General features: G+C 35.1%; 1 protein-coding gene across 1 annotated transcript in view; it reads left to right on the plus strand.

The window, feature by feature from the left end:
• The window catches only part of LOC129217190 (DNA-directed RNA polymerase III subunit RPC6-like), a 36,944-nt gene that overhangs the window by 1,447 nt on the left and 7,721 nt on the right, over positions 1 to 27,776 (plus strand). The window contains exons 3-5 of the mRNA XM_054851453.1: positions 1,102 to 1,169; positions 13,211 to 13,278; positions 24,389 to 24,501. Coding sequence (XP_054707428.1) covers positions 1,102 to 1,169; positions 13,211 to 13,278; positions 24,389 to 24,501 — 249 coding nt within the window. The remainder of the gene's footprint in view (positions 1 to 1,101; positions 1,170 to 13,210; positions 13,279 to 24,388; positions 24,502 to 27,776) is intronic.

Genomic DNA, 27,776 nt, shown 5'->3' on the forward strand with positions numbered 1-27,776 from the left:
CAAATGCAGCACTGCTACAAAATGCAATGTTCTTTCTTTATGTACACTTTAATTGTCTAAATAAAAAATAAAGCTCCAGTTTCCTCATTTTGACAAATGTAATTTATCTTTACTTTTCCATTTTGCCCTACATTCCTCTTGTATAGTAAGGTGTATAGGAAGTACACCCCAGTGGAAGACCTATATGACATATGAATATAGTTTTAAATTTTCTTTACATTAAAAAAATAACGAAAATAATAAATAATATAACAATAATAATAATAATAATAAATTATTATTCATAATTCTTATGTGTATACTTTTATTTCCTTAAAAAAATAAGACTTTTTGTATGCTTTAAAATCTCAGTGTATACCAAAACAACAAAATATCTGTTACAATAAAATAAATGTTCACTTTCATTTTAATTGTTAGAATAAGATTTTAAAAAATTTGTTAAAACTAAATGGTTGTTTCTCAAAAATCCACTACAGTGAAGTAATTAGATAGAGCAAAAACTTCTGCGGCTCAAAGCATAAACTTTAAAGGATTTTTAAAAGCTATCCATTGAAGAATTATTATTTCTAAAGTATAGTAGTGCATGCACCCATTCTTTTGAATCATTAAAAAACATTAATTATTTAATAGATATAAAAGAAGAGGTATAGGGTCATCACAAGACTTTTTAAATTTTGTGATGTTTTTCATCTTTAATTTTCTATTGAATTCCATGATAAAATTCCTAGCACAGTTAGCAAAGTGAAAAGAAACTCGTAACAGGATTTTACCATATTTAGTGAATAATATATGTAATATATTGTAGTTTTTTTTAATGTTTCCTGGGCGATTCTCGAAAAAATGTCCTGTGCGTAACGCAAAGGTTCTTTTTTTTCCAGCTAACCAAAACCTTCAAGAAATAATGCTGTTGGGGAACAATACATGCTTTAATATACTATCAATGCATAACAGTTAATCCCATATTTAATTAATAGTTACTTGAATAAAATAAGAACTTAGCGTTACGCACGGGACATTTTTTCAAGAATTTCCCTACTGTTTTTTAACTTTCCATAGTCATGTTTTAAATAAAAATGTATGTTTTCATTTGATATTTTAAAGGACAAAATACAAATTTTCAACAAAGGAAAACAGTTGTTGTATATGGCTAAAGAGCAAAATTCTTCTGGGTAATGTATTCGAACATGTTTTTATATATGTTTCTAGATATAATTTAGAAAACGTTATTATTGCCTTGATACCCAAATTTTTGTAGATATCAGTCTGAAAGGCAAACTTTTTGTGATAAGAACATTTAAATCATAAAACTTATTAAACTATTCTTCCAAGGCTCATTAGGCCTTGTGGTAGAACTGTGTGTACTGGTAATGGTGATGCCTGAGTCAAAATGTTTATATGATTCACTTTTAATATTTTTCTAAACTTAATCAGGAACTGATGTGATATACCCCACCCTTGGCGACTTTTTCCTGTTGGGGCCAAGAAAACGATGTATGACGACATATGTCATACATCGTTCTTATCGATGCTTTTTTAGCGCCAACAGGAAAAAATCAGATTAAAAAAAACATGATCAAAGCGATTCAAATTACGATGTTTAAAGCGGAAAACATCCCCAAAATCAATAACTATTTCAGCCCAAAAAGCGCTTAGCTACTCAAATTTCGATGTATGAAAAGTAGAAATGTCTCAACAGAACATCCTAAACACAAACAATACAAAAATACAATAATTTATTTGCTATTCAGACATGCTTTCAAAATACCTATTATATTTTACATAAAATAACACCGGTACAGATGTGATATACCCCCCCCATTTGGCGACATCCGATTTTTTGCACAAAATTGAAATATTTTTCTCGCCAATGAGGCGATAAATTTTTAAGCATGGCATCCCTGGTGAAACTAACCTGTGGTTGGCAACGCGAAGGCAAACTTGTCCGAACTTGTTTACTTGGGTTCTTGGTTTTACGCAGGAGAGATACGTGTTGTTTTGTGCAATATACCTTACAGGAATGCTTATTTTGTGTTAGTTTAGATTCAGTAGTTGTGTTTTGAAGTAAAAACATTAGAAAATGCCAGTTTCTTCAAACTTGAAGGTTAATTAAAAGTTAACTCCAACGTGGTGTGTATCTATAACGCGCCATTGTCAGATGATGTTTTGTTTTGGACTGAGTGTGAGGATTTATACCATAAAAAGGTAAGTTCTTTATTTTAGAATTCACATAAAAATTCTCACTTCGGAAATTCTTTGTTTTTTACAAATCCTTGAGGGGTTCTTGTAGCTTTTAACTTTATTTTTACTGTATGTTAATTAATTTTACAAAAATAGTTTGGTTATTTTGTTCTAAAAGTTAATCCTTATCGATGCCACGAATTATTTAGACATTAACGTGCCTCCTTTAGGTACTGAATTTTAAGTTAACAATTGAAAGTTCTTTCGGTTGTACTCTTAAAAATGCTGAATTTTATTAATAAATCTGCACAATAATGGTGCATATTTCACACTTAAAACTGTCATTATTGTACACTGAACGGAAGGAGCCACCCTTGGGTGTACATACACATGAATATGCATAATATACATAAATATACATAATTGTGACCATACTCCGACTGTAATGTATATTAACAGTCGGAGGGATAACGGACCGAGCGACAGCGAGGTCCTGGCGAGCCCGAGGTCTCATAGTACTTTCGTAATGAGACCGAGGCAGGGCCGGCGAGCCGAGGTCTCATTACGAAAGTACTATGAGACCGAGGGCTCGTATCCCGGAGAAATGATGAAAAAAAATTAATGCATTAATTTCGACTTGTAATTAATACAATAATTTATTTCATTGTATTTTAATATGTTTACAAAAAACCCCGGCCCTGTACATTTTTGAAGCATATATTCGTGATATTTTTTGTTGTGCTTTTATGTTGTTTTTATATATATTGTGTTCTGAAGTGCTTTGATCATGTTTTTTTATCTGATTTTTTCCTGTTGGCGCTAAAAAAGCATCGCTAAGAACGATGTATGACGTATGTCGTCATACATCGTTTTCTTGGCGACGCTTTCTTGGCGCCAACAGGAAAAAGTCGCCAAGGGTGGGGTATATCACATCAGTTCCATAACACCTTTATATTTTTATAAAATGCTGGAGTCAACTTATTTTCAGAAATTCAGTACCTAAAGGATAATAGAATATGTCTAAATAATTTGTGACATCGATAAGAACTGACTTTTAGAACAAAATAACCGTAATATTTTTGTAAAATTAATTTACATACAGTAAAAATAGAGTCAAAAACTACGAGAACCCATCAAGGATTTGTAAAAACAAAGAATTTAGGAAGTGAGAGTTTTTTTTTTTGAATTCTAAAATAAAGAACTTACCTTTTTAGGATATAAATCCTTCGTTCAGTCTAAAACAAAACATCATATGACAATGGCACATTACAGATACACACCACATTGGAGTTAACTTTTAATTAACGTTCAAGTTTGAAGAAACTGGCATTTTCTAATGTTTTTACTTCAAAACACAACTACTGAATTTAAACTAACAAAAAATAAGCTTTCCTGTAAGGTATATTGCACGAAACAACACGTATCTCTCCTAGGTGAAACCGAGTAAACAACCCAATTAAACAAATTTATACAAATACAAATACAAAAGTGACGACCAGCAACAGGCTCAGGGCCCAGCTAGACTGGTCCTAGTCAATTTACAATCCCCAGTGAAGACCAATGGCCCTCTTAAAACTATCTACTCCCTTGCTCATTACCACCTCTTCCAGTAAACTGTTCCAAGGTTCCACTACCCTGTTAAAATAATAATTTTTCCTAACATCCATGTTAACCTGAGATTTAAATAGCTTAAAACAATGACCCCTTGTCCTGTTTTTACTGCTAATCTTCAGCCCCGTAACATGTTTCATTTTAATAAATTTAAACAACTGAATCATGTCCCCTCAATCTCTTCTTTGCTCAAGACTACATTTTTAGCCTTCTAAGTCTGGAATCATAGTCTAAGTGAGAAAGTCCATTTATTAGCCTTGTAGCTCGCCTTTGAACCCTTTCCAATACATTAATGTCTTTCTTAAGATAAGGAGACCAAAACTGAACAGCATACTCCAAATGAGGTCTTACCAAACTTCTATATAAGGGCAGAAGAACTTCTTTAGATTTGTTTGAAATTGATCTATTGATAAACCCAAGCATCTTATTGGCCTTGTTACTAGCAATGCTGCACTGTTGGCTAAATTTTAAATCCTGACTTATTAAGACCCCCAGATCAGTAACTTTGTCTGCCTGACTAATGACTGAACCTTGCAAATAATAACTTGTACACTTATTTTCATGCCCTAAATGTAGCACTTGACATTTCCCAACATTAACAGCCATACCCCATTTATCAACCTACTCCGTAATATGATCTAGATCCTCTTGCAGCTGTTTTGCTTGTTCTTCATTTTCTACAGTCCCCATAACTTTGACATCATCAGCAAAACAATTCATGTTCCCAGAAATATTTTTGTGAATATCATTCATAAAAACAATGAACAAAGCAGGCCCTAATACTGATCCTTGAAGAACCCCGCTTAAAACCTCACTCCAATTAGAATAATTTCCCCTTACAACTACCCTTTGTTTCCTTCCGGTCAGCCAGTTTTTTACCCAAATGAAAGTTTTCCCTCCTATTCCTATATCAGCTAATTTGCTAAGTAGAGCAACATGTGGTACCTTATCGAAAGCTTTTTGAAAATCAATGTAAACAACATCTACAGGCTTCTTATTGTCCAAAGCCATGGTAACTTTGTCATAGAAATGTAATAAATTGATTGCACAAGATTTACCTTTCCTGAAACCGTACTGAAAACTGGTCAATAGATTATTAGTCTCTAGAAAATTTACTATCTTAATTTTTATCATTGTTTCAAAAATTTTGCACTCCACCGAAGTTAGACTCACAGGTCTATAATTTCCCGCACTCCCTTTAGACCCTTTCTTGAAGAGCGGTGTAATGTTAGCCAGCTTCCAGTCCTCTGGCACTGTCCCCGAGTTATAAGAAGCATTGAAAATATTTACGATTACATCTGCTAATTCTTCCGCACATTCAACTAAAATTTTTGGATAAATATTATCAGGTCCCGGAGCCTTAGTCTCTTTAATTTTTTCAAATGAAGTAAAACGTCATCCCTGGAAAATACAAAGTCTTCAAGCTGTACTATAGCTTGTGTCTTGTTGGTGTCAACTATTAAGATACAGTTATCGTTCAAAACACTTGAAAAAAATTTATTAAGAACATTAGCAATATCACTATCGTCCTGAATTAAAATTCCGTGCTCATCAACCAGTGGCCCAATATGACTATTTCGAACTTTCCCCGAATTAGCGTATGCAAAAAACCTCTTGGGATTCCTGTTTATGTTATCTCCCAGTCTTTGCTCCAACTCTCTTTTCTGAATCCGTACCAAATACTTAAATTTATGCCTTGCCTTACAATATTGGAGCCTATCTGCACTGTGACCAGTTTCTCTAAACCTATGAAAAGCAGCTTGCTTGTAATTTAGAGCGTCTTTAGTTTCCCTGGAGAACCACATTGGCCAAATTTTAGTGTTGACACCCTTTCTCCTGAAAGAAACATGATCCCCAACCGTTTTCGCTAGCTTTTCCTTAAACTCTGCCCACTGAAGATTCACATCGCTATTGTATAATCCAGAAGAGAAACTGCTTTCAAAATCTGCCTAAGCAGGGTTGGCCGAATCGGACTCAATTGGGTTGGACCCAAAGGTTTTTTTTGAAAAAACCCATTTAAAAAAAACCCCATTATTTAACCCAGTATTGGTTTTTTTTTAATTTTCTGAGAAGTTTTTAAAAAATTAATTTAAATACTTTCACAATTTAAACTTCTTTTTTATTTGTTCTTCACCACAGACAATGAACGTAAAAAATGAATTTTGAACTTTAATAGTATTTCTTAACTCTTAACAGCATTAAAAAATACTTCAAAGATTTTAAATAAATGTATTTAACCTTTTTCTTTAACTGGTTAATAAATAACTCAAATTATATTGACCAAGTCCTGTCATGTCTGATTTTCTCAATATTTGTAGATTGTACCGAGGAAACTAATCTAATTAAATGGCTTTCATGTCAATTATTTTCTGCTAACCGACACGTCACAAATCTCGAATAAACACAAGGTATATTTTTTTAGAAATAAACAGATTTTTCAAACGGTCGACAGAAAACAGAACAGGTACAGTATTTTCATTATCATATGAAAAAGTTTAATATTTCTTACTCTGTACACAGAAACAGAAAAACAGGCAACATAAAATTCAAAGAAATGTCTTGATTAAGCTGGAATTCAGTAAAAAGGGATTTAAACCACTTGAGGTTCTACTGTAGTTTTGCAAAACAAAATGAAATACAATAAAGTAAAGTGCAAAAAAAAAAAAATGTAGTAATTAAAACGAACAATAGATTTTATCACTCAAGAAATAACTTTGCCTTAACTGTTGGTAATAATGAAAATTAAAAAATCTGAAACTTCATCATTCTTGGGTTTTTCATCTTTGATACTTTTCTTCAGAAAACGCTGAATTTTAACTAGTTTTCCAGCTTTTTTACCCGAAGACAATTTTTGCTCTTTGTCCATATACTTACGCTACAATATGCTAAGTACCACACATTTTCCCTAAAAAAAGACAAAAAAGCCCACATTTCCTTTAAAAAACCCAACTTTAGTTGAGTTTTATTAAAAAAAACCCTGGGTCCATGGCCTTTTTTAAAAAAACCCCGGGTTTTTGCCAACCCTGTGCCTTAGTGCCACAAAATCAGTATTTCTGAAATTGGGCACAAACCTAAAATTCTCTACTTTGTGCGTATCAAATTTAATCCCAAACCTAATACTGTTGTGGTCACTGTCTCCAATGTGTTCCCCTACACATAACCCCTGAACAGAACCTTCCATATCACAGAAAACTAGATCCAAAATCACGTCCTGTCGAGTACCCTGAGTTACAATTTGATCTAAAAAACAGTCACCAATTATTTTCAAAAATTCCTCTTCTCTGCTATTACTATGGTAAAAATTATTCCAATCAATTCCTGGAAAATTAAAATCTCCCATTATAATGACTGACCCCTTGCTTGAAATATCACTAATAATACTAAACATCTGTTTATCTTGACCCTGGCTTAAGTTGGGTGGCCTATAAATGTTCCCTAAACGTAGTTTATTGCCCTTATTGCTCATCAACTCCAGCCAAATCATATCAATCTCATTAGGTTTATCATTAATTACCAATTCATTGCAAGTTAAAGTGTCTCTGACGTAAAATAAAACCCCACCACCTCTTTTACCTACTCTACCTTGTCTAAACAAATTATACCCAGCAATAGATAATAAATCATCATCACTTTTGGTAGCTCATGTCTCGGTAACTCCACTAGTATCCAACCTCTCGTCTATTGTTATGCTTTTCAATTCTTCCATCTTGTTCCTAATACTACGAGCATTTATATAAAAAACCTTAAGTAAGCCCATCTTACCTTTATTTAATGCTGCGTGATTATTTGAATCCCAACTGTTAAAATCTTTTCTCTTACTAGCCACCCTATTTCCGTTTCTACTAAAATCCCAATAGTTACTGCCCATACGAATTCTTCTCCTTAAAGCATGCCCTCCCATTCCAACTTAGTTTTTTGATTCTGAATCCTCTAAAACCAAACCACTAACCATTTTGACCCCCGTAGAGCTCAGATGCAGGCCAACCCTAGCAATCCAATCACGTTTGGGCAGTTCTCAAAAGGTGGGAACAAACACAGACCTCAACTTTGAAGCTTCAACACCAAATAACTTTCATTTTAATAAACTCAAAAATTTTTGAGTTAAACTATAATACTGTATAGAGACAAGAATTGACATAAATTATGGAAAAAATGCTCTTCAAATGCCCTTAAAAAAATATTTTCTTTGCTAAAAGGCACAATTTTGGACATACCAAAACGTTAACTGAGCAAATGTACCATTAAAAAAAATTTTTTTTTAATTATTTCCATACGTTTCAAAAAAAAATTAAAGGTATGAATCTTACACTGAATAACTTTTTGTTAATATTTTACACAGATAACAAAAATAAAGATAGATTGTTTACTTTGTAAACGATTTAAAAAAAACGTAACTTTGAAATTTGATGTATGTCCAAAAATTGCGATCTTTAAAATGCTATTATTTGAGAACTAAGTATATGATGTTTTTGTTTTAAAGGTATTTATCGATCCTCAGAATCAATTTTTAATTGTTTAAAAGTGTTTTCATAAGCTTTTATGCAGTATCTTAGAAGAAAAATGATTTTTCTTAAACATACATGTGAGATGTCCAAATGGCGTTACGATCTTGATGCCGATAATTCTGTCCGTTGATTCATAATTTTTGATGATCCACTGTCTTCTAACCTCAATAAAAAAGGTTATTATAATGTTATCTTTTATAATCCATTGGTATTTTGCATAATTAATACGTTACACATTGAACAATGCATAAATTACAGTAGTAACATGGCTTTCTATGATCGAACGAAAGCCATTTTGCGCTAACATCGCCAAGCAAACTTCCGCTAGCGACAACACAGTATACGATACGCTAAAGGTTACCAGAGGGGAATTCCAGTCTGACAAATGTAGTTTATAGTCAGCTGTACCACTTTTGGCGACTTTATCACCTGCGCTAGCATTTTTTTTTTTTTTTTTTTTTCCGCTTTTATTATTTTAGAATTCTTTTTCTGTTCTTTCTTTTGGAAACATAATTTAACGATCTCCAAATAGAAATACGAACTTCTTTCTTCAATAATTTTTTTAGACATCATTTTAATTCTTATGACATTAGAAAAAATTGATGATTAAAACTGATGTCACTTTTTACAATTGTATTATTTTTAATTTGAAGCTTTTTTTTAACTTTGCATCAATTTCTTCAAAATCATTCCAAAACTTTATTAAATGTAAGGAGCAGCATGTATAGCCATTCAAGTATTTCATTAATATCCTCTTTATTATTAAATTGCAAAATTTAAAAAGTAATAAATAAAATTTTCATTGGAAAAGTTAAAAATCAGATTAACAATTGTCAAAAATGATGAAACTTACGTTATGATGATGTCCAAAATCCGTTACCTACAGGAAAGCAATGTCCAAAATCTGTTACCTACAGATTGCTGATTTAATTTGCTAATTAACAATTTTTACAAATACCTGCTGTCTTTTCATGTTCATATATTGTGTTCTAGGTATGCATACTATAGAATAAAATCAAAATTGATGTCAAATTCGAAAATTTTTGAAATTGCTCAAAGTTAACTTTTTTGTTCCCACCTTTTGAGAACTGCCCGTTTACATTTACTCCACACATCAATAAACTTGATACTACGCTTAATGCAAATTTCCTTGAGTACCAGGTTCATACACCTAGAACAGATCTAAGACAGATCTGATACCTTTGAACAGATCTAAGATTGCCTTCGGGTTGCCAAACACGGGTTAGTTTTGGCAGGGATGCCATGCTTAAAAAATTATCGCCTCATTAGCGAGAAAAATATTTCAATTTTTTGCAAAAAATTGGATGTCGCCAATTGGGGGGCATATCACATCTGTACCCTTAATCAATATGCTATGAAGCTTCTCATGCTACACAAACTAATAAAATTCTCAATCATCAGACCTGAAAATTAATGTTGAAAAGCAAAGCAAAAACAAAAATTCCGAAAAAATATTGAAACGCTAAATAGTTAAGCAAGTGTAAAATAAGACAGTTCAATGAGTAATTTTTCACTATATATAATGCCTTGCTTATTGATAAGTCATTAAGCATATTCTTCTTAAAAAATAGACATGCTGACGTGTTTTTGTATTTAATATTTTAAAACTCTCTTCAGTTTAGCTCTAGTTTTCAAGATACAGAGCTAACTAGGGTAGGAGAATGTCACAAATGCTTTTTTCCTGGCAGAGAAGAACCCTTCATAGGACTGACTGTCTTCAAAACTTTGACCCCTGTTTGTGGTAGAAATTCTCTACTTAAACCGAAATAGACTTCAAAAAATGTTAATTCTGGGAAGAGAAATACCCAAAATGAGCCTCTAATAGATCCACCCATTTCTGCTTCCATGCATACTTATTCTGCTGGGAATAATGAAGAACTTTGTGAAAGCTGTGAATGGAAAATGGTTTTCCAGTGCCTTAGTGAGAAATTTCCAAGATATATTGAAGCTAAGGTTAAGGAGAGAATTTTTACTGGCCTTTCAAATATGAGCAATTATTAAATTCACTGTTTTTGAAAAAAAAAAAAAATGAAAGGGAAGAAAAGCCACTTAGGAAGCCTTTAAGGGTGTATTACAAATATTTCTTAAGCAGCAAAGACAAGAACTGAAAACAGTTGGTTAAAAAATCCATATGGAAGTTCTGAGACCATTGATGAATGATCTCTCTCTGAAACTCGATTTTGTTCACTTCCTCCAGGAAATTTTCAAAAAAAAAAAAAAAAAAAAAAAACAGGCTATGACCAATAGGTGTGAGGAAAGGTTTCACCAAAATATCTTTTCAATGGAACCTAAATATCAGGGTCATTGGGCTAAATTAAGCTTTTATGCAAGAGATGGTCCTTTAACGCACAAAACGAAATCAAAAATTAAGCATTTGCAAAAATAGGCCAAAAGCAACCATTGCTATTGAAAATATAAATTTTTGTTTTATAAAACAGGATCTGTTTAATAATATTTGTTGCACAGGATCCCCCCCCCCCCCCCTTTTTTTAACCTTGCCTTCAAATCAATGTGTAGTTGTTGCCCAACTTTCTCCAGTGAGCTTTTGTGTATCTTGAAAACAAGAGCTAATAAAAAAAATTTCTACTACTATATTCATTTTTCTCGACCCAAAATTAGTACGAATTGACTGTTTAAAACCAGGATGCAGACAAAAGTTATTTTTTACTGTGTAGTCTTATGTAAGAAAATAGTGGCGACTATAGATATTAGCATCATTCCCTACCCAGTCACCACTTTCTCCAACCTTGTTTGTGTTATTATTAGTCCATCCCTTCCATCTCCAAAAATTTCAACTGGACATCATAACTTCACATGAGCAGTACCGCATGCTAGGTTCTAAAAAACTTACGGACTTGGCAAAACAAAAGTTCAGCGATTGAGAGGACCTAATCTGATGGTCGACAAAGGCCAAGGTTCTTTGATATGCTACTCTGTAGACTAGACAGTACAACTGTTTCAACTATTCCTGTTTCGTTGCTCACGACAACTGGATTTTCTCTTAAAACTAAAGCAACCTTCAAAGTTCAATTCAAAGACTTCGCTGCAACTAGTGTTATGAGCTTGTAGTGGTCAGACACTGTCTAGAGCGGGTGACCTATTTTAACCTTTGCAGTACCTTCGTAAAATGAAATGGTTTACAGTTCAGGTTACAGCACAGTTAACATTAATTCCATTAGTTAGTCATACTTACTTTTATTGCCGCCTGCCTTGTCTAGTGGTCAGAAATGTCTGACTGCGACAGGAAGGTCTGGGTTCGAATCCCGACTCAAGCATGGACGTACTTTCTCTCTGCTGTCCTTGTCCTTTTTTTGCGAGAATGTGTTGTTGTGCTATGAATGGTTGCCTACCCTATAAACGGGTCCTTATGGCATGTGTGTGCTGTAGAAGTCAGACTTCACACCAAATTACAGTACAGTTGGAAAAGTGAAGCAGCGCACCCCTAATTGCCAGTCTAGCTGGCACGCAACAACAACAACTAACTTTTATTCAAACAGATAACCTTTTCATAATTTTTATAGTGTACAGTTTAAAAGTTAATCTGTTATTTAGTTACTTTGGTTTAGGAGAAAGTGGCAACTAATTGACTTGTTTTTGCTCACCACAGGAGACCAGAAAATTTTCCCTATCTTAACCCCTTGCCACTGTAAAAGAAATTTTTTTTTAAGGAATATATTATTGAGGGGCTTGGAGTATGCCTGTGCTCAGCCAGAGGATCATGTAAAAAAGTCTGACGTAAAAATTATTCCAAATGAATAAGGCTATTGATTTCAAAAATATCTCTCATGACCCATATAAAGTGCTGCTATATGGAGTTTAGAGCTTGTTTATAAGACTGTAATATGGTTACAAGATTTTTAAAAGCAATATTTTATTCATATCAGTTGTGTAAAAACAACAATTAACAAAAATCATGATCACAAAAACAAACCCTTTAAGAAAATCTTGTTCACAAAAGCAAAATCTTTTCAAAAAATATTATCAAAATCGCATATTTCTGTATGTATGTATATTTCTTACCTTTCATTTTCCTCCTTTGTAAATCACATTACTGAAAAATGTGATAGATCTTTTTTTTTTAAATATTATTTGTATTGAGACGAATATCTAAATGAACGTTCCTGGGGAGTACCTGAGGCGTGGCCTCGCACCTCCCAAGTCTTGCCATTGGTGGGATGGATCCTCCGGAGAGGAATAAGCTTATTGGTCGGCAAGTTAAGCCGATGACGTAGGAGCTTTCCCTGGCGGTCAAAAACATGACTTAAGATTATTTGTATTGTGAATTTTTATACTTTTAAATGTGTTTTTTTAATGTTTTTAAAGTTGTAAGCATTTTTTTAATCTTTTCTTCTTTAAAAAAAAATATATATTAATGTTTATTATTGCAATTTGGGTTTAATAAACTATTAGTAAAGTATATTCAGTAAATGACCGCCCAATAGCCATGGCTAAAGCAGAATTACATGAAATACACCGCCAGCTCAGTCATTTCCAGCCGAGGACTGCAGTTTCGTGCTTATTAGCACTCATCAGCCCAGCATAGGAAAGTGACTGAGCTGGAGATGGAAAACCTCTTAAGGAAGCCAAGAGTGCACAACAAACAGATAGCTAATATAGAATCAGCGCAGACCAGACGAGTGACCGAAGCGATTGAGTGCTAATAAGCACGAAACTGCAGTCCTCGGCTGGAAATGACTGAGCTGGCAGTGTATTTCATATTAGTAAAGTGTTTTTAGTAATCCAGAAAATCAGGAAATTCTTATATCTGGGATTGGTATGGTTCTGAATATTCTGGATAAGTCTTTGCTGTATTTTGTTTTAAAATGTGTTATGGAGAATCTTTTTTTTTTTTCATCAACATAAGTAATTAATTACCAAATTATTTTTTCTTCCAGGAAATTTAAAACTGAAGATGTTGAAGAAAAATTAATCTATCAGATTATTGAAAATGCTGGTAATAAAGGTAATTCTTCTTTCCGTTATATTCTAAGGAGCCTACCAAGTCAGCTTTTTTTTTTTTTTTTTTTGTCTATTTGAGGCTTACTAATTCTTAAAAATGAGGTCCGTGATTAATTGCTTTTTCAACTCATTGCAAAATCATTTGAAGATTCTTAAGAGTCTTTCATTTTTAAGCACTTTTATTATACTTGGCTTGATTGTCACAGAGTAATCTGAGGCCTGGTTTTGCTTATATTTTGCAACTAGATCACTTAAAGACTTCTGGATTTCACTAAATGATTTGCTTAATCTTAACGTACAACTTAACGCTGAAAAATTAAAATTCTGAAATAAAATTATTATTTCGGTTAGGATGGAAAATAGCAGATTTCATGCAATTTTCCCATTAAATGTTTAAATATAAAACCACTAGCAAAAATACCCGGCGTTGCCTGGGTCAGTAATAATTATTAGAAAAAATCGTTACTTGCTTTTGTTTTCTGTTTTAAGTAAAAGAATTTAAAACACATCTTTTTGACGTGATTAAAAATCGAGTTTCTTCCTTACCCATAAAACTAAAATAGCAATCAGTATAAAAACAAATTAGTATTGATTAAGAAACGAAAGCACTATAGTTAAGCATATACAAATTTAAAAAACATGAAATTAATCTTCTCATGTTTAAAAAGATTAATCTGTTGATACTTTTTTTTTAACATGGAGTCGAAAACCTTCTCTGTATGGCTAATGAAGTACGAAGTGATTAAAAAAAAGTAGCTGCGCTCGTAATCCCCTTATACTTGCTTTAGTTATTTCGGGAAATTTTAATCATTGTGGCTCTTGGTGCGATTTTACCGAATTTGCGAAAGTCGTTTCGAGGTACCTTCGATGATGCTCCCCCATTCTTTCCTTACTTTGTAAAACGATATGATATTAATTTTCGTTACAGAGATATCGTCGCCAGATGCTGAGATATTTTTGGTCACCATAAAATGGCGCTAAACAGTTTCATCCCAAATGTTACCAAAATAAGTAATAAAATTTGGTGATTGTTTGAAATTGTGCAAAAAGGAAAATTAATGAAAGTTTTTGTGCTGTTTATGGATTTGCCTAATTTAGTTGCTGGATTATTTAACACAGTAAAAAAAGTCTTTTGAAAATTCTTTGATTGGCGATATTTTATTTACATGGTGAAAGCTGAGAAACATTATGACGTAGTCTTCGGCTGCAAAAACAGCAACGTTGAAAAAACTGCCAAATGCATCAGCTACGGAGATCTTTCTGCAAAAATTTTGGCGATCTGCTGGTTGTTTGGATAATGAGTAAGTGTTCAATTAGCATAAATAATAATAAAAACCATTAATTACTTTAAAGTTCCGTTTAAATGGAAAATCATCAGCCAAATCATGTATTATTTGCCAATCTTGTGCAAAAATCTTACTTCAAGATTTGACTTGAGAAAAGCCTTGAACAATCACGAAAAGCAAAGAAAGTCAACAATACAACAATTGTCGCTATCGACAGGGAGTTGAGATGATACACTAAATACTGTATTGAGTTGAGGAAAGCCTTCGAACATGGATCTAAAAAGCTCATAACTCGTTTTTTATTCTACTTAGAAATTTCGAACAGGTGTCATCTTCAGCAGAAAAATCAGAGCTTTCGATGGACATATAATGTAAATATGTGCAAGTATTTTTTCATCCCAATGTTAGAGAATTTATACAAAAATTGTGTTTTATTGCCCCCCTAAGGGGGTTTTGCCCCCCATAACGGGACGAAAACTACCCTATGTGTTATTCTGATGCATAAGCTATATTATTGTAAAGTTTCATCAAAATCCGTTCAGTAGTTTTTGCGTGAAAGAGTAACAAACATCCATACATCCATCCATACATCCATACATCCATCCATACAGACAAACTTTCGCATATATAATATTAGTAAGATTGTTACAAATTTTGTTGTCTTGCAAAAATAATGTTAAAAGCAATCATAATGAAAATTTTGAATCAAGGCTTCTCTGAAGCAAGGATGAAATTAGCAGGCGTAAATCCTAGAGAGGAACAAGGATTAAATTTTAGTGCCAGCTGCTTAAAGTTTCAGACACATATATAGTTTTTTCCCCTTTAAGTACCGAGCATTTATATGAAAAAGTAAGGTGAAGTTTCGTGATGATAAAATTATTCTATTTCTGAAATACATTTACACTAAAAAGAATAAAATAACAGAATTTTTTAAAAAATACTAAGCACTTTTTATAACGCTTTCAAAAGGACAAAATAATCTTTCTGGGTCAGAAAGGACAATTTAAGCATTCCTGTAGTTTTCAAAAATTCCAAGAAAAGGACACCTCAAACGAAGAAAAGTTCGGTTCTAGTCATTTCAAACCAAACTTTCCCAAGAAGAAAAATATGCATGTTTGAACACTCAAAGTTATGATTGAAAGCTAGATAATGATGATAAATTCTCTTCATGACTTGAGCCACACTTTTCTTCATTAGTGGTGTCATTTTTTTGGAATTTTCGAAAACTACGGGAATGCTTAAACTGTCTTTTCTGACCGAGAAAGGTTATTTTGTCCTTTTGAGTGCATTATGAAAAGTGCTTAGTATTTTTTAAAAAATTCTGCTATTTATTTTGAAACTTTTTCATTATTTTTATTGTTATTGCATAATGTTCATATTGTAACGGATTCGGTGCGACTTCCACTTTCTTGAAACGAAGACACAGTTCTTGATAAAAACACAGGAAATTTATTTACACTATGTACAGGAAAGATCTTCAACAACTGCTAAATTATTCATCAGCAATTAAGCAATTATCACACAACACCGTAAACTCAACGTTTACACACGTATTTACTTCCAAATACGAAAACAACACAGCGAAATGCCTCGCTATAAACAGAGCCAATACACTAACGAATTCTCAATCGAAACTAACTGTTTATCCATCGCTAACGGCTTTTATACACCGAAAAGAATTTTCCACAACATTCTTACCTCTTCGCGAAATGCGTAGACCGTTATCAACGAAAAGAAAGAAAATAGGGGTCGTATACTTCAGCCGAATGAAAAAGGGGTTGTATATTCATTACGGGAAACTATTTACAGGTTACGTTCCTACAATAATTACTATTTACAGAATTTGTAACATTGCCCCCTTCCTAAGGACTGCACGTCCCGGGCAGTACAATCCCCAGAAAGGGTGCCAAACTTCTATCACAAGTTTACAAATATACACATTAATTAATAACCAATAATGCATAGGAAACACAATAATAACAAGAAATATTACTAAACATTAAAAGCAAAAATTATCTACAACTTTTATGTTATCAACCATGGTTGTTTACGTAATACTCATGAACTATGGCCATAGTATGGGGCTAACCGATCATAATGTACAACCCTAGGTTTTGCATTAGGTGATTTTTGGATCCTCACTACGACGTCATTTAGTCGGTTAACGACTTTGTAGGGTCCATCCCAATGCGACTGCAATTTGGGTGAAAGACCTTTCCGTCGGATGGGATTCCATAACCAAACCTTGTCGCCTTCGTTGAATTCATGTCCAGTAGACCTTGTGTCGTATCTGGTCTTCATCTTCTCCGCCGCGATGTTGATTCGCTCTCGTGCGAAGTTATGAACGTCTTCCAACCGGGCCTGGAGATCCTGGATGTACTCCTCAGGCGATGAAGGCGCATCCGGAGGACGACCGAAGACGAGATCACAAGGTAGCCGAAGCTCTCGTCCGAAGAGCATCTGAGATGGGGCAAATCCGGTAGTCTCGTGGACAGCACTGCGGTAGGCCAGCAGGAACAAAGGTAGCTTCTTGTCCCAATCCTGTTGATTTTTGGATACCATAAGTGAGAGATTATTCAGGATTGTGCGGTTAAATCTCTCCACCATGCCGTCCGATTGTGGGTGTAGTGGTGTTGTCCTAGTTTTCTCAATTCCGAGAATTTGACATAGGCCCTTAAACAAAGCAGAGATGAAATTCCTCCCTTGATCGGAATGAATCTGCAAAGGTGTTCCGTATCTCGAGATCCAATGTTGGACTAGAGTCTCTGCTACGGTGGTAGCTTCTTGATCTGGAATGGGATATGCTTCCGGCCATTTGGTGAAGTAGTCGATGGAAACAAGAATGTATTTGTTCCCATCAGCAGTTCTTGGTAGAGGACCCAGGATGTCGATCCCAATTCGTTCGAAAGGAGCTCCAACGTTGTACAGATGTAGCTTCCCTCTGCTTCTCTTCTTCGGTCCTTTACGAGCAGCACAGGCGTCACAAGAATGGCACCACTTCTCCACGTCATCCTTCGCCTTGCTCCAGAAGAAGCGCTCCCGAACTTTATTGAGGGTTTTCAACACACCAAAATGTCCTCCAGTCGCACTACTATGTATTTCTTTCAGAACATCTGAAATCCTTGATCGGGGAAGTAGTAACTGCCACCTAGATGTTTTGCCGTCGTCAGATTCCCATTTTCGGTGTAGCACGCCGTTCCGTAAATGGAGCGAATTCCATAAAGCCCAGTATCTTTTTGTTGCAGGACTGAAGATGGAAACGTCCTGCCAGCTAGGTCGCCGACTGTCACTTTCCATGAATTCCAAAATTGGTTTTATGTCGGGGTCTTCAAGTTGATCTTTTCGAACTTGGTCGTCACTCCATGGATCAGGTTCAGATGATGTTGAAGTCACTGTCACCTGATAGGCAGTAGGGCTAGTCGTTCCATACTGTTTCTCGATTCGGGAGCAATAGTGGCAGTTCTCAGGACAGGGTCTCCTTGATAAAGCGTCAGCATTACCGTGAGATAACCCTTTTCGATGCTTGATCTCCATGTCATATTCCTGGAGCCGCTGTATCCATCTGGCTATCTGGCCTTCCGGATTTTTGAAGTTCAAAAGCCAAGTTAATGAGGCATGATCTGTCCGAAGCAGAAATTTTCGGCCGTAGAGGTAATGATGGAAGTGTTCTACAGCTTTCACTATGGCCAGTAACTCCTTTCTGGTGACGCAGTAATTTCGCTCCGACTTGGATAAGCATTTGCTCCAGTAAGCGATGACATGTTCATTTCCGTCAATTTCTTGGGATAAAACAGCTCCGATGCCCTCGTTGCTCGCATCAGTGTCCAGGATGAAGGATTTTTCAGGCTGAGGATAGGCGAGGATAGGCGTTGATGTTAAAGCCTCCTTCAGTCGTAGATATGCATCTTCGCATTCTTTGGACCATTCAAACTTTTGCTTGCTCTCCGTCAGCTTATGCAAAGGTCGTGCAATGTTGGAAAAACCCTTTACAAACTTCCTGTAGTACGTGCAGAGCCCCAGGAAACTTCGCAGCTGATGGATGTTTTCGGGACGACTCCAACTCTTGACCGCGGATACCTTTTCCGGATCGGTTAGTACACCCTCGGAAGAGATGATGTGACCAAGGTAGTTCACTTCCCGGCAGAACAAATTACATTTGGATGGGCTTAACTTCAGATTGGCTTCCTTAAGCTTTTGCAGCACTTTCCTAAGATTTGCCAGATGTTCTTCGAAACTGCGTCCCACGATGATGATATCGTCTAAATAGACCAGACAGGATTCGTAGGAAAGTCCTCTTAACACTGTCTCCATAAGACGCTCGAACGTAGCTGGTGCATTGCAGAGGCCGAAGGGCATCACTTTAAACTGCCATAAGCCTTGTCCAGTTGTAAATGCTGTCTTCTCTCTGTCATCAGGGTGTATCTCAACCTGCCAGTAGCCGCTCTTCAAGTCCAGGGTCGAAAACCACTTGTGTCCGGAAAGAGTGTCCAAGGTGTCGTCTATCCGTGGAAGAGGGTAACTGTCTTTCTTGGTGATTTCATTCAGCCGTTGGTAATCGACACGAAATCTGGTGGAGCCATCTTTCTTTCGGACCAAGACGATGGGAGAGGCCCAAGGACTGGATGAAGGTTCGATTACATCATTCTCCTTCATCTCTTTCAGGAGGGTCTCAACCTCTTCCTTCTTGGCGAACGGTAGTCGTCTCGGATGCTGTTTAATAGGGGGGTGTTCTCCAGTGTAAATCCTGTGCTGCGTTAAATTCGTACGGCCAACATCCTCCGATGTAGATGAAAACAGATGCTTGAAGTCGTCCACCAATTCTTCCGCAGCAGTTCTTTGATCTTTCGATAATGGCGCACTCCCAATTAACTTCGATGTCAAGGACTCAGAAGACACAGTCTCGGGGAAATTGATTCTTCTAATGATGCAGTTTACTGGAGTACAAGTTGCTAACACTTCACCTTTCCGGATATTCCTTGGCCTTTCACTCACGTTGGCGACTCTCACAGGAATTACATCCTTAGAAAGGTCCACAAGCGTAGATGCTACCAGCACTCCTTTTAGGCTATTGCTTAGGTTAGGGTATTCAATGAGTCCAAATCGAAAACTATTGCTTTCTTCAAGGGAGCCAGGTATTAATGATTCTGACCTTGAGGGAATCGATAAATCGGTTTGGGCTATTATTTGATGAGCGGATTTTACATCACTTTCCGCAGGGAAAACGGCTATGTCTTCTCTCATCGAGTGCAGCTCATTAGTCTTGAAGTCGAGAGTGAAGTCATATTTCTTCAAAAAGTCCAATCCGAGAATGAAGGGGTCCGTGATATTAGCGACGAATGCCGTATGATGGTAGGTGGCATTCCCAAACACTATTTCCAAGTCCACTTTACCCTCAATCTCGATCTTGTCACCTGTCACAGTCTGGAGACTTACGCGTGGCGATGTCCACAGCAGTTTCAATCCAAATTCACGAGCCACATCTGTCCTAATGATTGTCACATTGGCTCCAGTGTCGACAATCAGTCTGCAGGGGTTCCCATTTACATGTGCGTGAATGAAAAGTTCATCACTGCCACTACTAGAAGAGGAAATCTGCAGAGCTCTAGTGGTGGTGATTTCCTTCCCTCGCGTAGCTTGGCGAGCCGGACAACTCCTTCGCAGGTGTCCTTCACTACCGCATTTCCAGCACTTCTGCTCTTGTTTCTTTTGGGCTGTTATGCTGCTCAGATGTCTTGTCAAGTCACCGAGTTGTCTCTCAAGTTCAGCGAGGTGGGACGACCTGGAATCAGACTCATCAGCTTCCTGAGTCCGGATTAGATGGCGATCCACACGGGTTGCTTCTTGGGCGGCCTCGTATCTCATCGCATACACAACGGCAGAATTCAGGTCTTTGACATCCGCCATCCGTAGAGCTTTCTGGATTTCCGGATCTCGAACCCCGTCGATGTAGTAGTTGAGTGCCAGGTTGTCTCGAACATCCGCAGGGCAGTCGCAAAAAGCAAGATGAGACAGTCTCTCGATGTCCGCCGCGAGCTCTTGCAGGGTTTCCCCGGTTTTCTGGAAACGGGACTTCAACTGGAGTCGGCTGAAATCTTTCTGGCACTTCTCACCGAAGCGAAGCTCCAACGCAGATGTGAGAGCGGCGAAATCCAGGCGCTGGCCGTCCGGAAGGGTCTGAAGAATGTCCGCTGCATCACCTCTCAGGGATGCTGCAAGATGGCAGGCCTTGGTAGCAGAGTCCCATCCGTTCGCTTCCGACACTATCATGAACTGAGTTTTGTAAACCTGCCACGAAGTTTTCCCATCAAAGGTGGCAAGTTTAATGGACGGTCGAGCAACCGATGTGGGAGCGCCAAACTGTACAGAGCTGCTTTCCGCGGTCGCCAATCTCCTTTCCAGGTCTTTAAAGATGTCTTCTTTAAGTTGATGAAATTTTCTATCTTCTTCTTCCAGTTTATTTTCTACAGCATTGCATCGGCCTTCAACGGAACTTAATTTTTCTTCAAATTTCTCTTCGATTTTATTTTCCACTGCGATGAATCGGCCTTCAACTGCCTCAAACTTTCCTTCAATAGCATCAACTCGATGCTCTATCTCATTAAATTTATTTTCCATCACAGTCTTTACCGAAGTAAGATCGTTTTTAATTTCCTCTTGGTTAGAAACTAGGTCATTTTTCAGCACCGTTAAATCACTTTTCAATTGGTTTTGATTAGCCGCCATATCACTCTTCACAGAGGTGATTGCGTCAAGAAGTTGTTTTAATTGTTCATCCATTGCGCGAGTACTCACCATAAAAAAATAAAGTCCTAATTCAAAAAAAGTCTTTATGAAAAAATGTCCAAAGTCACACTTACTCCAAGAAAGTCCAGAAGAAGCCCCACGTTGGGCGCCAAATTGTAACGGATTCGGTGCGACTTCCACTTTCTTGAAACGAAGACACAGTTCTTGATAAAAACACAGGAAATTTATTTACACTATGTACAGGAAAGATCTTCAACAACTGCTAAATTATTCATCAGCAATTAAGCAATTATCACACAACACCGTAAACTCAACGTTTACACACGTATTTACTTCCAAATACGAAAACAACACAGCGAAATGCCTCGCTATATGTATACTTTAGCCGAAAGAAAATAGGGGTCGTATACTTTAGCCGAATGAAAAAGGGGTTGTATATTCATTACGGGAAACTATTTACAGGTTACGTTCCAACGAATTCTCAATCGAAACTAACTGTTTATCCATCGCTAACGGCTTTTATACACCGAAAAGAATTTTCCACAACATTCTTACCTCTTCGCGAAATGCGTAGACCGTTATCAACGAAAAGAAAGAAAATAGGGGTCGTATACTTTAGCCGAATGAAAAAGGGGTTGTATATTCATTACGGGAAACTATTTACAGGTTACGTTCCTACAATAATTACTATTTACAGAATTTGTAACAATATCAACAACATCTGTATTAAAATAACTTTCCAAAGATGTGAAGGAAAAGATCAATGCTGAACAGCAGTTTTCACCTAAGATCATGTGGTAAGTCGGTGTGTGTGGGACCATTTCTTTAAAACCAATTACTAAACTGAGAGATAATGTATAAAAGTAGAGATGCGTTATGCGTTTTGTTAATGAGTTATAGCTTAAGCCCTTTGTACATTTATTGAGGAAGTGATATTTTTTCATGCTGGATTGCTAGATGTCATGTCTTTGAGTCGGGGCTGCCATTCAAAAGGGAATGAGGATTTGCTCCAAGCTCCAAAACATACTAGATAAAGGACTGCCTTAAGGTACACAGTTGATGTTATTGGAATGATTTTTAGTAGGACAAAGTTCTCTCTCGCAAGTGAATGATCCAGATAGCTATTTTATATATTCATTGCACTTCTTTTTAAAATTTTGGTACAGTTATTGTTTATTATTGTCTGTTAGGAAGAATATGTGTATGAAACACTAAAATGTTGCTAAAAATAATTAACAAGGTCAAACTTGAAAATCATATGAGTCAGTGAAAAGCAAAGGAATGTAAGTGGACATTTTCAAATTTTGAGTGAAATGCATTTAAAGATAACAGTGTGGTGACAGATCAGGGAAAAGTCGGGGAACTTTATTGATCAGGGAAAAATCAGAGAAATATCATCGAATTTTGAAAAAATAATAAAAATTCAGGAAAAATTGATCAAATGAAGAAATTTTTTTTTTTGCTTTGCAAAATTAAATACCTTTATCTCCTATTCATTTTCTGCCAATTATTTGTTTTAAAAAAAAAGTAAAATTATTGAAGTGCGATTATACACTGACACATGTTTGTGCATTTTTTTCCTTAAAGTCAAAGTATTGAATCTTAAGTTATTAACTACAGGATAAACTTCCTAAGCTTCTGTGCCTGTAAAGTTGTTTATTTTACGTAATTTGAATTTTTCTGCCAGGCGTTCCATGCTACGTAAAGTAAACAACTCTACAGGCAAAGAGAACGCTGCCATTAAAGACTTTGCTCCATTGCCTTTACTCATTGTCTTGAAGTAGCTTGCATACTGTAATCACAATTTCAAAAAACAAATCTTTTTTTTTCTTTTTTTAAATTGATGCTGCTAAGAGCTTAAAAGGTATTTTACTTGGCATTTTCTATTTAATTACTAAATTTGAATGTTAAATGAAAATCAAGCTTGTTTTTTTTCCCATTTTATTATTCGCTGTCGCTTTAGATTATACAAAGGTTTTTTTTTTTTTTTTCAGACTTTAAAATTCTTTTATTTTAAAACCCAAGTTATATACCATAATTTTTTTTTAATTAATTATTGTTTTTTTTTACATTTCAATGTTTGTTACAAAAGGTTTTTTTTTTTTTTTTTTTTGACTAATAATCATTTGAAATTGAGCTGTGTACATAAGTAAATATTTTTACTATTTTTTAATACGTAGTTAAAATGCTGTATTCCTTCATTAAAACCTAAGTTCTTGATTAGAGAATAGCTCAATATGACTGGTTGTTTAAAGGTTCCAATTTGTTTTACATAATTATGTCCATCATTTATGTAAGTAAAACTACATTACTTCTATACTTTCACAATTACTTGTTATTCTCACAGCAACAATTATGCTACTTGAAAATTCAGTTCAAAATTATTTCCAAATAAACTTTTTTAGTTTTATCATGATTAGATATGTCTTTAAGAGTGGTTTTAATAATTTCTTAGAATTCTTATATTAACAGGTTACTGAAAGTAAAGTTGTTTTAGATTTCTTATAATATTTCTCCGTAGATATTTTAATATACTATTTTTACTTTAAAAAAAAAGAAGCTTATTTTCAAAATGTATTTTTAATTAACAGCTTAAAACGTTTTAAACTCTGCATTTTATTTAATATGCAATGGTTTTCAGGTAGGGTAAAGGAAGAAAACTATTTTCCTTGGTAATGTAAATCAGGAAAATTCAGTAAACTTCATCAGTTAAATCGGGGAAAAGTCAGGGAACTTTTTTTCGCCGTTCCTGTCGCCACCCTGGATAAGGTTTTAGGTAGGCTTTCATTGAAAAGTGTTTCTAAATCATGCTGTATAACAGCACCTACTTGCTAGGGCTACTAGTATTATCTCTTGCCATGAGACAGACGAGAGGTTCACATACCATGTGTGCTGATTATCTCCAAATTTTTTATTTTGCCACTTACATCTCTTTGCTTCTCACTGCCTAATATGGAAAATGTGTTGTAACACAAAATGATGAATTTTCACACCAGTTTCTTTTGCAAGGTCTTAAATTGCATGTTTTTCAAAAATGACCCCTTCTACAAGTACTTTTTGTAATTCTTACTGTTTTATTTTTAGGTATATGGATTAGAGATTTAAGATTTTCCAGCAATTTGCCTCAAACACAAGTCAATAAAATACTAAAAAATCTAGAAAGCAAAAAGCGAATTAAATCTGTAAAGTCAGTTGCGGTAAGATTTAGTTTGTTTGTTCTTATATTATAATATTGCGCACTTTAACTTTGCCAGTGATTTATTATGTGAAAACACATTTTAATCTATGTACTAGCTGCGTGCTCGGCGTTGCACGAGCTACTTAAAAAATGAAAGAGATATCCAACTGATGTTATTGTATTACCCTGACATCAGTTTCTAAAGCGCTAAGTAAATGAATACGCATAATGCAAGGTTTGCAAAACACCAGTAGAGCATATTATTGTCAAAAATATCTTTTATGTTAATCATAGTTATCAATGATACAAGTTATGAGTATTTTCAATTAGCACAAAAGATGAAAATGTATGTATTATCAACTATAATCTGTGCTCACGTTAAAATGAAATCTGAAATATTTATGTACAATTACAATCAGCTTTTTACATAAAATGACACACACTTTTTGGTTGATTATGTGAAACTAAAACACCGAGAATAAATAAATACCAATAAGCATTAATTTAATACCACGTCATCAGATTCCAATTTATCTGTAGTTAAAATCCTTAAAAATAATCTTTTTTGTTCGACTCTGTTTCACTTAAAGCAATCCGAACAATCTTAATTTAACATGCTCTTTTAACGATACAAACTGTATTTCAAAAATAGAAACAGGGAGGAAAAAAAGTTATTACAATTCGAAAACTCTCCCATGTGACGGGAAAAAGTCAAACAAAATAAACAATTAGTCGCACATCCTGAATGTACCAAAATATGAAGCCGATGAATGATAAATTTACACTACAATCAATAAACATAGCTAAAGAAACAACTTTCATGTGCTGAAAAGAGTTAAGAACGTTAAATGTAAAAAATAAAAAAAGGACAGACGATACAATAAAGGCTATGTCCGAAAAGAGCAACCAATTTTAAACTAATTTAAAATGAAATTCTAGATGGAAACGTTGTTTTAAGATTTGGACAGCAACCAAAAAAATCTCTTTTAAAACAAGTATTAGAATTTTACTTGCTCACACATATGCAAAATGACAGCAGAAAAGAAATAAAAATTCTTGAATAACGTTATGTTAATTAACGTTTTAATTCATATCTCCGCTAATTAAAGTCGCACAATTACAATATTGGTCCTATTGTTTTCTTTGGAAAATTTCGAATTAATGGATATCTTGTTTGACTCTCGATTCGCAGCGGTTCTTTAAAAGATCGATCTTCAGACAGACGTACGCAAGCAGATTTTAATATTATAGTGGATGCATCATTATAGATCTCGTCTGAAATATCATTCAATAATTTTGTACAATTTCATTTTCTTAGTTGGTGTAAATATCCTTATCAAACAACTGGGTATGTAGTCCTTTTCAAGAAGATATGCTTTTAAAATTCATTTAGTTATCCTGTAACAGTTCTCTAAAGACTCATTTAAAAAGAAAATACATTGGTCTTAATGAAAGGAGTGAAAGTTTAGTTTAATATTACAACCTGCAGTTGACCAATACCAACTTGAAACTAACCCACTTTCCATCCGGTACAGAGTAGGTCAAAATTTCTGCCTGCAGTGTTTTTTATCATCTCTCTAGTGTTAAAAATTTTCTTTGTGGTTTAAAATAAGGCTAATGAACTGAGATTTTAATCAGCGATGGACTCTAAAAGTTATGTTTAAAGATCATTCTTTGGTCTCGTTTGCATACTGCTGCTGGTCGGTGGATCACAAGACAGCTATTGACATCAGTGTTTATTAGCGGGTTGTTCACCAACTAATGATTCATCGAACGCTTTTGGTTGATCACCAGTTACTTGTGCAGAAGAATAACACACAGGTGAAAAGTACCTATTATTGGTCAAAAATGTCATGTGATCCAATCAACCAGCTTAAGTTGTGATTGACTGTTGGATCTACCAGTAAAGCTATTAGAACGACTTGGGAAACAACCAGGTATTCGGTAGCTCTATTAGAACATCCTGGTTAGTCACCAGTCGACCGGTAGCAGTATGCGAATGTAGCCTTTGATTCAGACTTGACTCGGTGCCAGGGCTTAGATTCATCCAAAGGAAGTGTAAAAGTACTAAAATCCTCAAGACTTTTTTTACGCATAAAGTAGCCTGAATTTTGCTTCAAATGTTAAAATTTGCCTAAAATTGAAAAGATCAGCAGCTCAGCACCTGTGAACTCCTATGCAAATTCAGCCCTTCTTAGTGCTAATAATTTTCCTCTATTGCAAAAAAAAAAAATTTTAATTTTATTACCCTGTTGATGCAATTTCTTTGTCTGTAAGTCTTTTCCATGTATACTTAACTGAAATATAAATATAGAAGCAGAATAATGCAAAACCTAAAAATCAAACTGAAATATTGTCAAACATTGAGCCAGACTTTGAACTTTATTGTTCCACAAAACTGCTCTGTTGATAGGTTTTTCGAAGAAAACATATATGCTTACCAAAGAATTGGTTTGCTGAATAATTTCCTAGTACAGTAAACTCTCGATTATCTGCAGAATAGGGTGGCAAGGAAACCTCGCATAAGCAAAAACTGCAGATAACCCGAACAATAAGTAAAAAACGATACCTAGTATCAGGCCCTAGTGATAGGCAGCGAGAGAATTGCTTGTTTCAATGAGCAACGTAGTTTCACCGCCACCATAAGATATAATCAGGGCCTGATAAACTTACGGTCTGGCAGGTGGGATCTGGGCACCGCAATTTTAGAAGCAGCAAAATGATGGTGAATTTCTTGATTTCTTCCCTTTTTTTGAAAACTTCCACACGAAAATGTGCAGATTTTCTTGTTAGAGGAGCACCAAATTTTGCCAGGGCCTGGGCATCACTTTGGGTTGAGTGAGCCCTGGATATGATAAAAAGTTCAATTTTATAATTTTTTATTTGGTTGGAGAGAATCCCAACCATTTGGAACATTTTAGATTGGTAGAACTACGCGATTTTTTGACTTAGGCTCCGTCGTGCACGGCACGACCTCGCACATAGGGACGGCGCGGCCCTGGCTAGTGTATACAATAGCTAAAAAATATAAATAATACTCACACCTACATTTAAATTATGGTTAAAACGTTGCTACATTGCTTCTACTAATATAGAATGTAAAAATGTACATAAAAGCTAAAAGCAAACAATAACATAGTCATTAGTTTAAAATGCATTATGTTCCGCGGATAATTCGAACCATGGATAATCTGATTGCCAATAACCGGGAGTTTACTGTAGTTTCTTTTAAAATATTTAAGTTTATCAATAATTATATTGGGTATGGAAACAAGTTTTAATCCTTCTTTTACA

This window comes from Uloborus diversus, chromosome 2 (assembly GCF_026930045.1).
Source record: "Uloborus diversus isolate 005 chromosome 2, Udiv.v.3.1, whole genome shotgun sequence".
Lineage (NCBI taxonomy): Eukaryota > Metazoa > Arthropoda > Arachnida > Araneae > Uloboridae > Uloborus > Uloborus diversus.